Below are 17404 nucleotides of genomic sequence, written 5' to 3' on the forward strand. Positions count from 1 at the left end.
AATATCACGATAACACCACCAAACCCTGAAAAGGAAAACGGTATCGGTCAAAAAACAAAGAAATGGAAGGAAGTATCGCCCCCTATTCTTCTTGAAACACCCTGTATTCTGTTCATCTTCCCCAAGAACAGGCTTCTCGGTGGATGAGTGGTTTGGGCCTAGTCATGTTCGCTCTCTGCTACGGGTTCTGTTCCCGTTGCTGCTTGCAGCAAGATTGTTGTCATATAACGTGTATGTACTACACTATCAAATGTTAGCCATCCTGTATAGCATGTGCAAGTTTAAAAAAAAAATCCACTGTGGTATTTGGTAAAACCACAACCCTTCCAATCGGCACCACAACTTCATAAGTATCGGTCAAAATTCCTCCGAATTATCAAATGTCGTGCATTGGTCCTGCATGCATCTGGAAATCACTGGTAAAGTCACAGGAATGGATGAATAAGTTTGTTTGTATTTGATGGCGTAGAATGTCTCTGTGAACGATTGGGTTTTGTTAAAAACAAAAAATTGATTCTCTATTTATTAATTATTTTTTTGGCATTGTCATTTGCCCCTCAATGTTACTGAGAATCCCTCAGAGGTCATACTTTTCCAGTTTTACAATGTAAGGTGTTACAAATTAAGAGGTAAGACGTTCAAACTGATTTTCAGAAGTTGTCAGTACCACGGGGCATGTGGTCCGCTTTCAACCGCCTAATGTGGCAGGCAAGGTGTGGTTCAGCACCACTCAATATGAAAACAACAATACTACTACTACAACTACTACTACTTATGGCCCTCGTTATTCCCACCTTCTGAGGATGGCCACGGAACGTTGTTGGTCCAAGTCTTTCAAGAACCTACACTCGGTGGTGTAATGGTTAGAGCATCCATTCTGAGGATGGGAGGTCGGTGGTTTGAACCCCGGCCAAGTCACAACAAAGAATAAAAATGGTACGTGCTGCTTCCTTGCTTTTGATGCTCAGCATTTCAAAAGGAATAGTGCATTGACAAACAAGCATTGCACATGCTTGATGGGCCTATCGGCTGCCTCCTGCCTCAATGAATGGAGGTGGCATGAACTTGGAATCTGTTCAGGGTGCCGGCGATAACTCACGTACTCTTCTCAAAAAACACCATGGGATCTTAACGTCCATGCTCATAGACGGGGCACCCGGCTTAACATACATCCGAGGTGCGACGCACCCTGTGCTGCAACACCCTGCCTGCAAGTCACCAATCTGGTCCGGAATTTAACCCAGGCGAGAAAGCTCAAATGTAAATAAGTGCACTACCTCTGCACCAATCTGCTTCCAGGCTATTCATAGTGAACATACTGGCATGCGCTCGTGTAGCTTTTTAGATCACTCTCAATCGAGCTCTTGTCATCATAATCCTGTGATTTTGAAATGGTGACCAAGGTTCATTGTACTGCCCAAACTTCAATTGCATGCAATCATTTGGAAGAGGGACAAACTCTCGAGAGAAGCATCATTGACTAACGTGGAAAATATATAAGATTGAAGGAGAGTTTGTAACATTATTCTAATACGTCAAAGATTAGGTCAAGGTCTGATTTTGTTTGCTCTTTTAGATGAGCATGAAGTGTGTGTGTGTGTGTGTGTGTGTGTGTGTGTGTGTGTGTGTGTGTGTGTGTGTGTGTGTGTGTGTGTGTGTGTGTGTGTGTGTGTGTGTTTGTGTGTGTGTGTGTGTGTGTGTGTGTGTGTGTGTGTGTGTGTGAGTGAGAGAGAGTGAAAGAGAGAGAGTCACAGCTTATCCGCATGCCTGTTCTCACTTGTCGTTTTGTTGACAGGTTCATGTTAAGAAAGGTTGGATGTTCGGGATAGAGGGGTGTGGAGAGGGAAAACTTGTGTGGCCGAACCCACAAGAAGGTGGGATTAATTGGGGCCATTATAGTTGTAGTTGCAGAGTCAATGAGGATTTATTGATGGCTTTTGATCGTGACAGGCAAACTCAATACAGAACTGGAACACAAGTCGACATTGTGCGTGGAACTTTGTCATCCACCGCAATGGTTCCACTGTCATGACCCACATTGTCATGGCCACCGTGTCATTATGCACAAACAAAGATCGGCCACAATCGGAGCACTGAGAAGTTGCCCACAAACCTCTGCAGCATGACATTACATGGAGGATTTGCTACTGTATATAGCATTCACTTATATTATAGTATGCCACATTAGGTGGTTGTTTGTCTTCTATGAACCACTGTTTGTGATTTGAAAATTGGATTTCATGAGCCTTTTCTCACTTAATATTTTTGAACCTTAAAGGTACAGTACCTATAAATGTATGGTGAATATCTTGGTCCACCTGGCTTTGCAGAACGCTAAATTATTCACCATACACTTTCTGGATTTGTTCTGCATTTTGTGTTCACAGTACTCCGGCTTTCAACAAAGCGCTGACAAGTGCCATGCATGCGGACACCTGATAATGGAGATGGTATGCACTTCATCCCTGCTTCCACATTTTATATCTCGTACACGAGATGTCTTCTCTACAGAGTCACCGCAGCCGCTCCGAGTCTCATTTCGTCGTAAGATGTACTCGCTGAGCCGTTCCCATACACAGTGATGTGACCAGCAAGTTATTGCTTTTCATAGCCATCGAATGATCATGAAGGAGCTCGTACGCACATCACATGCAGGACGAGGACATTGCGAGACACATTTGTACTTTTAGATGAATTGCAATGGCGTTGGGAAAGAACTGCCAAACAGGTTGTAAATGGGATTGGTACCCAGGATCTCTGCATCATGAAGGGTAAAGTGCTGAAAAAGGAACACCTTGTGAGCCATGTGGAAGACGTTGTGTTTTGTTGTTCGTCAAGTTTGCTTGGAGAACACACGTCTGTGGACAAATCTTGATTACCGATGACCGTTTGAGCTGTGATAGAACATACTGTTTGTTAGGGGTCAAACATTCGCTCGAACCAGTGTCGCTGTGGGCATTGTAAATACAGAAAAGGCCAGTCATTGTGAAAGACATGAGCCCGATATCTGGCCTTGCTGTTCGGACGTCGTGGATAAGATGGAGGTGTGCTTGAGGAACATCATAAAGGGGGACATTTTTTGCTTTTGGAAATATTCCTCAACACTGACTGATAGCATCAGAAAAGGTTAGAAAAAAAGAACACAAGGTTTTATTTGAGTAAGAAGATTGGTTTGTCTTTTCTGTTCCCTGATAAATTATCCTCCTGCCGTGCAGATTCTTCAGGCATTGGGAAGAGCCTATCATCCCGGCTGCTTCAGGTGTGTTGTGTGCAACTCATGCCTGGACGGCGTTCCCTTCACTGTGGATGTGGATCAGAAGATATACTGCGTGAAAGACTACCACAAGTGAGTACAACAAGAAGACTTGGGCACTCGCCTGTAAAGGAACGTAACACAAGCGTAATAGAATATTGACCATCAACAATGTTTTCATCGTCTTCCTCCATAATCCAGGGATGACCGCGTACCTTAACTCCTTCGTTGCTCACTGCTCTCATTTATAAAAACCACCTTCCAGAAGCCTATATTTCCCACTCTTCCCTCCAGGGATTTCATTAAGCAGGTGTTACACCATTATCACATGTCATCCCCTGTCCTTACTCGCAATCTTTATGACACCCATTAGCCCTCTCGCTCTCTTTTTCACCACCCCTCTTTTCCTGTTCAGTTCTCCCTTTGCCGGTTTTGCCCAATTGTTGCCCCGCACACCCCACCGTCAATTTGTCCTTGCTCTTACATGAGCATCTTGAAGAGAAAAAAAGATTATCTTGGTTGAGGACCTGCACCATATTTGTGTTTGCATTAAGCAAATTAGGTTGGATTTATTTTTTTACTTTCAAACAGTTGTCGAGGCTCGTGATCGAGCAGAATGACGGGGCACAAAGGGTCAACGGACACAAAATGAGTCGAAAGGAAAACGGCAGGAGGAGAACATGTGAATGCACCACAGCATTTGGGGAGGAATTTTTCCCTCCGCCACCGAAGGTGTGTTTTCACTCCTGGTTGTCTGTGAGCAGGATATCTCAAAAAGTTATGGACAGATTTAGACGAAACTTGGTGGACCGGTTGGGTGCGTGACAGAGATGAATCGATTCAATTTTTGGTGAATCCAGAGCCGAGGATAGAGGAATTTAAAATTTTTAAAAAGTGATTCTTCATCATTGAGAGTTGTGATATTTAAATATTTTTATTTAAAATTTTATGTGTAACTCATGATATTTTAAAAAAGTTGTGCACGGATTATGACAAACTTGGTGAATGAGTTTGGTTGGGTGACGAGAATGAGGCAATTTGATTTTGGTTCAGGTCTGGATCCAGATCCTGCCCATCAGTGGGATACAAAATGTAAACTGTTCAGCCTGGTGGAGATATGTGCTCTCCCGAGTGCTGCTGTTGTTTTTTTTATTATACATGGTCGAGGCTAGAGCAGAAAGGAAGGGAACAAAATGGAAAGGGGAAACACCAACAGCAGAGTAGAAGTGAGAGTGATTAAGAACAGGAGTAGAACACATGACAGTGAAGGAGCTGCCCACACAAGCTGAATGAAACACACAGCAAGGAGAGGAAGAGGAAGGGGAAGGTGTAGATGAAACAGAAGAGGAAACCGAGCCTGGTGTTGGCTCAGTGGTTAGGGTGGCGGCTTGGGATCCTAGGGTCCTGAGTAGTGGTTAGGGTGGCGGCTTGGGATCCTAGGGTCCTGAGTAGTGGTTAGGGTGGTGGCTTGGAATCCTAGGGTCCTGAGTAGTGGTTAGGGTGGCGGCTTGGGATCCTTGGGTCTTGAGTAGTGGTTAGGGTGGTGGCTTGGGATCCTTGGGTCCTGAGTAGTGGTTAGGGTGGCGGCTTGGGATCCTAGGGTCCTGAGTAGTGGTTAGGGTGGCGGCTTGGGATCCTAGGGTCCTGAGTAGTGGTTTGGGTGGCGGCTTGGGATCCTAGGGTCCTGAGTAGTGGTTTGGGTGGCGGCTTGGGATCCTAGGGTCCTGACTAGTGGTTTAGGTGGTGGTTTGGGATCCTAGGGTCCTGAGTAGTGGTTAGGGTGGCGGCTTGGGATCCTTGGGTCCTGAGTAGTGGTTAGGGTGGTGGCTTGGGATCCTTGGGTCCTGAGTAGTGGTTAGGGTGGTGGCTTGGGATCCAAGGGTCCTGAGTAGTGGTTAGGGTGGCGGCTTGGGATCCTTGGGTCCTGAGTAGTGGTTTGGGTGGTGGCTTGGGATCCTTGGGTCCTGAGTAGTGGTTAGGGTGGTGGCTTGGGATCCAAGGGTCCTGAGTAGTGGTTAGGGTGGCGGCTTGGGATCCTTGGGTCCTGAGTAGTGGTTAGGGTGGTGGCTTGGGATCCAAGGGTCCTGAGTAGTAGTTAGGGTGGCGGCTTGGGATCCTTGGGTCCTGAGTAGTGGTTAGGGTGGCGGCTTGGGATCCTTGGGTCCTGAGTAGTGGTTAGGGTGGTGGCTTGGGATCCTTGGGTCCTTTGTAGTGGTTAGGGTGGCGGCTTGGGATCCTTGGGTCCTGAGTAGTGGTTAGGGTGGCGGCTTGGGATCCTTGGGTCCTGAGTAGTGGTTAGGGTGGCGGCTTGGGATCCTAGGGTCCTGAGTAGTGGTTAGGGTGGCGGCTTGGGATCCAAGGGTCCTGAGTTCAAGCCCCATCGGCCGCTGAATTAATACACACCAGGGGGTTGACTCAGCCTGTCTTCCTTCCCACGTTGGCAAAGTGAGTACCAGTTCCAGTGTGTGTACTGGTAGAGGGGTACTGCATCAGCGACACAGTCGCGCTTCAAGAAATGATAGCTGCCATACGACCACACAGAAGAGGAACAAACCAACCGACAACTAGCAAACAAAAAGAGGTGGGGGGTTGGGGGGGGAGAGAAATCACAATAACCTGAAAAAAGGGAGTGCTTGGGAAAGCGGTCATTTTGGGTACAAGAAGATCATGGTTATGGATGGGGATGACCTTAAGTAGTGGTGAACAGCTGTCTTGAAGCCCTGGAGGGAAGAATGGGGCTGAACAGACTGGGGAAGTTTGTTCCACAGGTGAGAAAAAAAAGAAAGAGGAACAAATGAGTGGAGGTGAGCCTGGATTTTGGGAGTTTTACAAGAAGAGGGTTAATGGCAGACCATGTGCACCCTGCACAAACTTGGGAGCGACAGAGCGCAGAGCTGGGGTCGAGGGTGCAAGACCAAACAGAAAGACGGTCGAACACAGAAAAGCCAACAACTTGTCTACAATGCGAAAGTAACAGGACCAGACACTCGGCTTCGTCGTGGGAGATCCCAGTAAATTTGAGGGTCTCGCTTTCCACGGCATAAAGAAGGGCGAAGTGAGTGTAAGGCGGAGGCACCAACCCAAAGGGAGAGCAGGACAGTACTCCATCATTTGATGTGACATTTAATCTCCTGTAACGTAAGGGGAATCATTTCTGTGACTGCTTATTTTTGTTGGCGTATACTTGGCTCTTACCTGTCGAAGTCCACTTTTGAGCACTTGCCAGTTCTGGTCTACAGCACTCCAGTTGAGGTTCTTCACGAAATACTCCACAAAAAAAAAAACAACGCAGCTCTGCTCCCATCAGGTCAAAATCTATCTTTGTAAACTTGTAGATCTTGTGAGGGGTAAGTTTCCTGTGTTTGACTGATGTTATGAAGTCTACCTGGATTATTGGTCATCGGTTCGAGGGATGAGTTTGACCTTTTGGATCAGAGTTGAATTACTTGTCAAGAATAGGTCAAGTTTATTCTCCCTCCTTGTTTGAGAGTGAACAACTTGTTCTTGGTTGTGTTGTTCTGGAATAGTATTGTTTCCAACCCAGTTCTTACGAATAACATTCACAACACTTTGAATAAGCATTTCACTTTGTAAAATTTTATTAGTCTTCGTCAACTGACAATGGACTCGTCCTTTCAAGAGAGAATTGCTGGTGAAAGGTTAAAAAGGGTCTCGGAGGGTGTTGTAGAGCGCCGAGGTACAGAAGGGAGGGGGAATGAGGTGGCGGAGACTGCAGCCTTGTAATGTTGGAGGGAAAAGCATGAGACAGCAGACACACGATATAGTTTCAGAGGTGAGAGGAGAATGAATGAATGAATAAAAGTGAGCGTCCGGTTTATAATTGCAGAGGGTCACAAGGTAAAGGGCTTCCGGCGTGACCTGCAGAGGCAAGGGTCAGGTCGAGAAGTGCTTGGACATGAGGAGCAAGACCAGAATCGATCCGGTTAAGGAAATTAAATAAAAAAAACTTTTTAAATAGGATGGTTGCAGATGGTTGTTTTTTGAAAAATCAAAACGAAAAAATGCCTTGAAGTTAAAAACAATTAAATGCGGGAGGAAGGGTGGGCATCCGGCAGAGGCATAATGGTCCAGAAGGCACGATCCTTTGTCTGATGATACCTTGTCGTGAATTGCATTATAACCAGCTTAGCCTCAAAACTACTGCTAAAGCATCACGCGGTTCATTTGGAAGGATCTCTTCATGAACTGCTGCTCTCACATCGCAGGCAGGTTGGTGGTCTCTCTGTTTTATGCCACATCTCCGATCTACCTCCCTGTTCTCTCTCAGCCCTCCGACTCTCGCTTTCTTCTGGTAACCCCGTCCTGGTTCAACTCCCAAAATCGAGACTCTCTGTGCACCTTGACTCTTTTGTTCCTCGCTTCTCCTGGATGTGTAACTGCCTTCTAGAGGCTGTTCAATCCCCCTCTTACCTCCGGGGCTCCATGCAGGTGATGAACCACCTTATGTCATCGCCACCCATTCCTACCCGGAATTTTTATTACCCTCATGAACCCTTCATTTCCCAACTCTCTGACTTGCAGGTTGCAGTGTTTCCTTCCTTCCTCTTTCTCTCTCTCCTGTTCATTCATTTACTTGCTTATTGTGTTCAAGAGTTGCCAAGCTGCCGTTGGAATCTCAGCCCAGCTATAAACTACCATGCTGGTGTTTCACAGGCAGAGCGATTCATCAATGTGTGTGCCGTTCCTCGGATGGACGTTAAACCAGGCGTCCCGTCTGCCAGCATTAGTTGATGGACGGACGTCCTTTGCCAAGAGTAGACAAGCTATTGCCGGTACCCTGAACAAATGACAAATTCTTGCTTTAACTCACAGGGGGCACGGCTATCCTTTTTAGATATCCTTTTGGGGACCCTTGAGGTGCTGAATGAGGAGTCGGAGCCGCTGGGATTACGGGTTTCTTGGGTCAAAACTAAGATTCAGGCTTTCGGTGACATCTTGGATGCTGCTGTACTGTCTGTGTCTGTTTGTGGTGAGGATGTTGAGGTCATGGAGAGATTCACTTACCTTGGCAGTGATATTCATGTCTCTGCTGGCTGTGAGTCAGAGGTCAATAGACGTCTGGGTCAGGCCTGGGGAGTCATGGATTCACTGGATCATGGGGTGTGGTGCTGCCGATACCTGTGCGGGAGGACGAAAGTCCGAGTCTTCAGGTCCTTGGTACTTCCAGTCTTGCTCTATCGATGCGAGACTTGGACTCTGACCAAGGATCTGAGATGGAGACTTAATTCCTTTGGTACCAGGTCTCTTCGGAGAATCCTTGGCTATCGCTGGTCGAATTTTGTGTCCAACGAGCGTTGCTGAGAGAGACTCGGATGAGATTTGTTACCTGCATGGTCTGTGAGCGTCAGTTGCGGCTGTATGGACATGTGGCTCCTGCTCACCAGATTCTCTCAGCGAGGGAGTCTCATGAGTGGAGGAGGCCAGTGGGCCGACCACGTTCCTCGTGGTTGCAGCAGGTTGACCATCATCTCAAGGAGATGGGGATGGGCCTGGCATCTTCCTGGGGGGATGGCCAGACGGAGGCCCCTGTAGTACCGGCAGAAAGTGGACGCAGCGACGCGCTGTTCTGGCACATGCTCCCATACCTGACCTGGGCACGGCATCAATGCCACAGCAACGCCTCCAGCAAATGTTGCTACCCCACAGCCACATTCTGTATACAGTACAGAAGAAGACCCCCCCTCCCCATCACCTTGTTGTGAGAGAGGGAGAGGGAAAGAAACGGGACTGCATGTATCGCCTCTCACTTGCGAAAGATGAAGGAATCGTTGATTTCAAGTTCTTCGACTGGCTTTAGTGAAACAATAATGCATTGGGTCATAATTAGTTGCAGTATTTTCCTTTCTTTTTTGATGGACTTGACATTGAAGAAACCCATTGATGATGAAACGTTGTCCATCATTTACAAAAATATTCGAAAAGAGAGGCTGGTATGTCGCTGCAGCAAAAATAGTCATCTCATTGCTACTTAAAACGAAACTAACCTTTTCTGGCTCATTGCAGGACGGAGGCCTCCTCTGAATTTGTGTGAGTAGCCGTCGGGATCAAACTCACACCAGTGGCTGGAGAAAGAATCAAGTGTTTACCCACTCAGCCAAAGAGCCAGTCATCTAGCTGCCACCACCACGACCTCATGGTTATTTTGAATGCTATTGCTGCCAACATTGACTCGAATGAGAAGACGCACATCCATGAGGGACATTGGCATCAGATCAAAAGTTTAGAATGAAGCATTATATTTGAGTTTAACATTCCTTGTACGTGACGTGACGTGACGTGACGTTTCCTCGGAAGATGTGCCGTCCCTGTTATATGGTTTGAAGTCTCTATTATTATTATTATTTTATTGTACAGGTTTATAAGTAGCTCGCAAGGTACGCGTGCATTTGACCTGCGTCATTATCCCCATCAGATATTTAACTCAGGTTTTAAATTGGCCAGCTTCCTTTTTGCCGACATACCATGATAGTTATCCAGGGACTTGCCGGTTCTCCAAGATCAATAACTCAAAATATTGAGTACTGTTTACTGTTAGATTTGATCCCAATGCCTTTGGGATTCTATGCAAGGCCAGTGTACCCATGTTCTGAGCTATTTGTTTGATTTGTACAATGTGTGTTTGCAGGACCTATGCTCCCCGCTGTGCTGCGTGTCTCCAACCTATCCTTCCTGCAGAGGTATAGCAAATAATTTTGCTCGTACTTTTCTTAACGAAGAGTTTTTCTCACCAGATTAACGTATAATCAGCTCCGTCTTGTTCAGGACCAAGTCCAAGCTGATGAGCCCCGACAGATGATGTACAGTACCTGCCTTTGGTATTTTCTTTGATCCTTTGTTCTCTCCCGAATGTCTTCCTCTCGGTCCAGGTAGTGTGTTAGGTGCTTTGTCGTGATTAGTTAGTCGAAATAACTGAAGAATCGGTGATGTAAGAGGCTCTGGTTACTTGTAACTTGTTCTTTGGGGGAAAGGTTGTCCATACCGTGCAAGACGTTTCTGATTATTGTTGGTTTTCTATTTCCTTCCTGCCAGGGCTCTGAGGAGACGATCCGTGTCGTGTCCATGGATAAGGACTTCCACGTTGAGTGCTATCACTGCGAGGTAACGGATACCACCTGTGGTCTTGCACCCCATTTTGTACTACTTTGTTTGCAGCAATGTCGTACAGTCACCATCAAGTCACAACTATGGCTTTTGCATCTGTCACTCGAGAATGACGTAATTCAGAGATAATTACTTTCCCTTTATTCCCGGCCATCTGCATTATCTGGAGAGAATAAGAAATTAATTGCGGATAAACTTTTGCGGATGTTGCAATCTGTTGAGTCGTATTTCACTAGCTGCTCCTTGTACATTCCCTTTACACTCGTCATGCTTCTGATTTTTATTGTTTTCTATTGTTTGGGTAGTTTTTATTTTGACTTGGGCGTTGTGTTGTATTAAACAGTCTGTCACTTTTACTTTTTCATTGCAGCAGTGACATATGCACTTTCATTGTTGAGGATATAGCGCAAGGCCAGTTATTGTTCCTCTCGCACTGAACTTCCCCGTGGGTGTTTTAAATCGTTGCATTTTCTTTTTTAACCCCAGCTTCTTGATGAGCTTTGATTTTGTTCATAAAAGCATCAAAGCGACCATTCCGATTTGAAATCGAAATCTGAAGAGGACGAGTCAATTATTTGCAGATCGTGATTATCCTCAACACCACTGGTGCCAGTGCTTTGGATCGTGTCCATAACGCCGACGGGCAGACAGCTTCACAACCTCCTGAGCCAAAAGCCAAGGAAAGAATTCCACTTTCATTAACTTGTTCTCCAATTCGCCTCCCAGTCAAGAACATTATTCTTTGGAGAAACTTCAAAATGTTGAAGAATATTCCTGAAACTGCCTCGATTTGTTTTTTTTCCACCCCCTCCGACCCATCACGTTGAAATGGAACAAAATTTTGTAGAATTCCCTTGCAATGAAAGGTCTTTACCCTCGAGCTTCAACCAGGGTCTTTTAACTGCTCACAAAAGTGCTGCTACACCCGTCCATTTCTCAGAACATCATCACACCATTTGAAAGCCTTTATCCCTGAGCAGGGGTCAGCTTTTTGCGGGCTCCAATCACGGTACCCTTTCTTGTGGCAATGTTTTTACGGCCGTATGCCATTCCTGACGCCAACCCTTTAGTCGCCTTTGACCCTGCAAGGATAATTACCACTATACCGGTGCTAATTTCGCCGACCTTCAGAAGGATGACAGGCTGAGTCAACCCCCCCTGATGCTAACTCAGCGGACAGCGGGGCTCGAACTCAGGACCCCCAAGGACCCCAAGCCACCGCCTTAACCACTGAGCCACACCAGGCTCATCGTCCATTTATCAGAACAAACGTATCAATTTTAACACGCAAAAGCTCCGTTCACGTTACCGACCACTTTGATCGTGGCCTCCCAACGTTACATACTGTATCAAATTCACTCTGCGTTGTGCAATCTACATCGGAGAGAGAAAACGAAAACTCTGCGATAGTTTCTGCAAACACTTAGGAAAAGGAAAGGTAGCAGGACGGAGCCTGTGAGGACGGACGCGTCGGACGGAGCCTGCAGGATGGACCCATCAAACCTTTTATGTCAGAGCCTGCAGCTCAGCCAATTATTATATCCAGGCAGTCGATTCAACATACTGTGCTGGAACAAGATTTCACACACAGACGGACGCACGAAAGTACACACACAAACGGAACTGTATTTTTAAACCAGGTACACCAACACCCAACGGGATTAATGAACGTTTTTCATTGAATTAATTCTCCCATCCAGATGCAAATCCTTTGGCCCATTTTAGTTACGGTCACCTGACTTCCAGGTATCGAAGATCGTAATGTGTAGTTGGACCCCGAGGTGTTGAGACACTTGTGCACTGATCGATGTACGGTAGATGAGGTTTATGTTTGAGGTACTCTGCATTTTGTCAACTTTGTTCTGACTTATCATGTTCAACATAAAAGGGGGGGGGGGGCATTGGACTTTTTTTTTAATACAATGTAGTACTTGTATGATTGAATAATGAACATGTACATCTCCTTTGAGAACTTTTCAAATTGTTTTTTTCTCTAGGACTGCAGGCTCCAGCTGGGTGACACCGATGGGCAGCGTTGTTACCCCCTCGACGGATGCCTTTTGTGCCACGATTGCCACCTTAAGCACCTGCAGCACACTGCACTACGCTGAAAACTGAAGGAAGGACGAGACAAATGACATTTTATGTGAAACGTAGCCACTGTTTCCATTGAGCTGCCCTCACTCTCTACCAGAAACGAAATACATTGCCACCATTTTGCAAACGTCTTCTATTTTGAGGGTTGTATTGATTTTTCCCGGCGTTCGAACAGACACTTCCCCTCTGTTAATGTCCTCACCTTGATGAAAAACACTTTCCGAGCAGCGTTTGAGTCGTGCCTTTGACTTTACACCAGAGGCCTTCATTGGGAGGTGGGCCAAGGTGGAGGCAAAAACAAAACTTGATCGTAGTCACGTTGCAAAATCTTCTGTAGTTTATAAGCCGTGATCATTCCACTGGAGCTGATTGCATCACGATTGTGGAGTCTTGGCCTTCTTTCCAATCTCGATAACTTTTGTGACCAGAATGGGATTTTAACCCCATGACTTGCTCACATTTGTTCTACAGTCAGACCAAGCAGCAGTCTAATCACTATTAGCCTGCATCACTCACACACACACACACACACACACACACACACACACACACACACACACACACACACACACACACACACACCATGATTCACTGGTCACTTGGTTAGCATGCTCGTGATTCAGCTCACTGTTGAGAAGTTTTCCCTCTGAAAGTTATCAGAGCCAAAAACATGGATTTCCTTCTTTTGACCCAAGGAAACCCTCACCGTTGGAATGATGTGTGATACTAGCTGTAAACTGCACAGAAAAGGATTGCTGTCTGTTCATGGTCAAAGGAGAAACCTTTTGACCCCCACTCCTGACCACTCCCCTTGTCATACACTGTAGTACTACAACATTCCACGTTTTTTGCTGAATGTGAAGTAGCGGATTCGTTACGCTCAGAAATGTCACAGTTCATTTCCTCTCGCCTCTGGTCATCGATCTACAAAAGGGAATGTTTACAGAATTGATTTAGAATGGCCTAGTGAGATTAAAAAAAAAAAATCCTACTGTTGTAATTTAATGGCAGGATTTTATTTTGCTTATTTTCATTTAATAGCCTTGTTATTCCTTGGACGAACTGAATTGATCTTTGTCATGCATTCCGTGTGTTGCGTAATTGATGGAACTTCGAAAAGCCCAATACTTGAAACAAAGTAAGTGTTCCATGTATTATAATTGTTCTCTCGCATTGTAGAAGCCCCGGATGCTTTTATTTTTGTACAGTTTTATTTAAGCCTTTGGGTGGTTGTAATGCACATCCCATTTGTTTGGTCGTTTCTGGAATTCCTTTTTGTTTTTAAACATAACAGGATGAAGGTTAGGTGTTGACGAATTTGTCCTTTTAGGGTTCCCTCCCCCTTTCTAACCGTCTTCGTTTCATCAACACACGAGGAGAAATGTTCCATTTTAAATCGAGTGGGTGCGAGACGATATCCGATGCGTCTGAGCTGGAAATGTCTCGACTTGCTGAAATGGATCCATAATCGACAGACAGGTTGATAATATCCATTGAGCTTGACACTTCCCAATACCGTTTTTACATTTGGCCACGTGGGCTCTGGCAAAAGTTTCGTGTCCCGGCCTGACTTTGGCCCGAGTTCCCTTTTTTATTATTATTATTATTGTTGTTATTATTATTATTATTATTATTATTTAATTACTATGACCGCATGTGTTAACTGCCTCCTGGAGAAGAATAAGCAAGTCGTCACCTTACACGTCGGCCACAATAGCTAAATAGTTAGCACCTTGGCTCTACAGTAACTTCAGATGAGGAATAATTTCCATCTCAAAGTCAAAGGACAAATTGGACGACCTGGTTCATGAAAGATAGGAACATCACGACAATGCCACTTGCGCCTTAGTCCAACTTCCACTGAACGGCCTTTAACCTTTTGGCTGGGCCATTTTGTCAAGCAATTTCTCTGCCCTGCCAATGTAGCTCATGCGAGATGATGATGATGATGATGATGATGATGATGATGATGGGCATGCTTTTGTTCTGAGTTGGTCTGTCGTATGGAAAGCAGCACTAGGTTAACTTTGGCACCTTCTTCACTTCTTCTGCAGCAGCGTGCTCGACATAGAATGTATTTTTTTTTTGTATGCATTTACAATGACAGATTTAAAATGTCTTTTGGCTAAAATTAAATGGAAAGCATTTTGCTTTCGTGCTTTTCTTATTTCTCCGTGCCTTAAAGTTTGACGTAAACACCTGAAATTTGTTTGTCCCCCACTTCCACCCTGCTCCCAAAATCTGTACTTTACCAAAGTGTAAAAGCTCTTATTGTCAATTAAATAACTTTGGCCGAGACCTGTTTTTATTTATTTTATTTTTTTTGGATGAGATGCATTCACCCTTTTTGAAACTACACTGTCAGTTTGTCCATTGTTTTGTGTTGAATTTAAAAACACTTGTACGGAGGAAAAGTGTGCACAGTGGACCACATGAAAAGTGTGTTGAAAATCGTAGATTTTGAAATGAGACTATCGACAGTCATGTTTTGTTTTGTTTTTTTTGGATGTAAAACCAATGTAAAGACTGGCTTCATTCATACGCTTTTGTTGAAGATGCACATGTTCCATGAAAGGTGACTCACAATAATTATCAAAGAACAAAACACGTGACGCTATTCTCATGAGCATTTTTCTGTATTTTTTTCATCACAATCAGCTGGAAGCCCTGGAAGACAGAATGAGATTGAACAGACTGAGGAAGTTGGTTCTCCAGGCAAGAGAAAATAATGATTGGTTGAAAATGATTGGTTGTGTACCAGGAGAAAGAGGATGGGTTTGATAATTGCAGAAGAGATGGGATAAATCTGTGCATGAGGAAGAGCAGGCTTGTGTGGAAGAATTCCCATGGTGGTATTGATATTGTTGCAGACCGGGGGTCGGGGACGAGAAGACCACGAGGGGGAAGCTACCTTGGGTTCCTACCAGACTCTCCGAATCGCAGGCCGTCACACACGAAAAATTTTGTGACGCAGAGGGGGGGGGGTCGCTAAACGACCTTGAATGCCAATAACTCGACCACGTGACTTAGGGTCCTCCGTCTAATAAATACCGTTTTCCTAATTGTCACATGATCTAATTACCGAGGGACATGCCATCGGTACGCCTTGTTCAAACCTGATCACCTGACCGGATCAGATGCAGCCGAGCGTAACTGCCCAAGGACGTACCGGCGAGAAAAACAGATTGTTGGGGATAACGTCCCGGCGAAGCGAGAACACGAACCATGCTGGACCAATGAAGGAAAAGACGAAAACGAGCTGGGAACATTTCTACACAAAGCATTTATTTACAATCAAGCGAGGAAAAGTATGTGGAACAGTAAATTGGGATTATTGGTTTGTACAGCAGGGAAAGCAAGGAATTTGTAGGGTGCGACAAAAGGCAAGCAATTTTACAAAGCAGACACAGAGCAGACTTCCCATTATCACTTCTACAATCTTAACTTATGCTACGACAGGTGCCATCACACACACACACACACACACACACACACACACACACACACACACACACACACACACACACACACACACACACACACACACACACACACACACACACACACACACACACACACACACACACACACAAACCCGAGGAAGATTAGATAGCCAGAAAGAAAGAGCAGATGAGGATAAACGGCCTCACAATACCTGGCGTGGTTGGCCGACCAACGCAACCCAGTACGCTTAGGGGGGAATATTGGTGCCTCAGGTGTGAGAGTGGGAAGTGTGGTGGAGTGCAATATGGGGGGGGGTGGTGTCATACCAGAGGAAACTGTGATTGCGAATCAGTAATGCATGCCCTTTTGTGAGTCCAAAGGGGATGAGATAGAGGGGTGGAAAGAGAGAGAGAGAGAGAGAGAGAGAGAGAGAGAGAGAGAGAGAGAGAGAGAGAGAGAGAGAGAGAGAGAGAGAGAGAGGGGTGAGAGAAGATGTGTGAGGCTTAAGATCCCTAACCTAGTCATGCATAGGTCTGCTAGTGTTGTGTGTACCTCCGTGGGATGCTCTGCTTGAGCGTTCCTACCTCGAGAGTTGGCATGTTATCTCCCGCTTCGTCACTTTGCCGGGGATCGTGGCAACGTGCCCTCTGCACTGGTCCTCCGGAATAAGCACGTCTCAGTCGCACACCAACTGCGAGTGAAGAGTCAGCGAAGGGCAGAGGCAACGAGGAGCAGCCAACACAGAGCTGAGACGAGCAGAGAAGAAGGTGGCGAAGATGAGAGGTGAAGAAGATGATGAGCTGCTCCACGATCTTGCCTCTTATAAGCCCGGACAAAGGGTGGGGTGACGACCCGAAGCGACGTGCTGTGACCTGAATCCCGCTTCTCTCTCGGGCTACAGCGGCCCTAGCCACACCCTGCCAGGCTCCTGGGGCCGGAAGTGGTCTCATTCGCACATCCGGCGTGACACGGCCCGGAGCTCCGTACCAAACTCCCGGATTGCTCTTCTCACGATCCTTCCTCACTGCCCATCTTGCCATGTTCTGGCGACTGGAGGAGGGTTGCATCAATCCTGCGTGCTCACCAGGAAAATTACCGGCGAGATGCAGTTGGTGCTGTTAACATCCATTGCTCTTTCCCGCATCACACGGTTCGAGTACAGCCTGAGTTATGCAGCATGCCTCAGTTTAGTGGAGAATCGTATTGATACAGAGGTACGAGGAGGTGAGGGAATATTTTTCCCGTGTGCGGGAGGTGTTGGTGGTTGAAGTGAGTTTTTGGTGAGCGAGGGGTGAGCAAGGTGAGATGCCATTGGAAATTGGCACGCACATTTGAATGAAATAATGGTGCGCCATGCGTTTGCTGTACACAGCAGTACACAGTATGTTGTGTTTATAGTGGAGGAAGTTTATTGGTTCCAAGCCACAGGAGGCATCGTAGTGTGCTTATTACTCATCGCATATTGCATGACGTGTGTGAGTTTGCTTG

At 45.9% G+C, this 17404-nt stretch overlaps 1 protein-coding gene across 1 annotated transcript in view; it reads left to right on the plus strand.

Annotated features, from left to right (window-relative positions):
• The window catches only part of LOC147021972 (Wilms tumor protein 1-interacting protein-like), an 82445-nt gene extending 67675 nt beyond the window's left edge, over positions 1 to 14770 (plus strand). Inside the window, exons 7-11 of the mRNA XM_085892466.1 lie at positions 2388 to 2450; positions 3216 to 3346; positions 9900 to 9951; positions 10304 to 10372; positions 12373 to 14770. Coding sequence (XP_085748592.1) covers positions 2388 to 2450; positions 3216 to 3346; positions 9900 to 9951; positions 10304 to 10372; positions 12373 to 12486 — 429 coding nt within the window. The 3' untranslated portion in view covers positions 12487 to 14770. The remainder of the gene's footprint in view (positions 1 to 2387; positions 2451 to 3215; positions 3347 to 9899; positions 9952 to 10303; positions 10373 to 12372) is intronic.
• The last annotated feature ends 2634 nt before the right edge of the window (positions 14771 to 17404 follow it).

Source organism: Eptatretus burgeri, chromosome 8, assembly GCF_056783735.1.
Source record: "Eptatretus burgeri isolate ZD-2024b chromosome 8, Ebu_testis_v1, whole genome shotgun sequence".
In the NCBI taxonomy this organism is placed as follows: domain Eukaryota; kingdom Metazoa; phylum Chordata; class Myxini; order Myxiniformes; family Myxinidae; genus Eptatretus; species Eptatretus burgeri.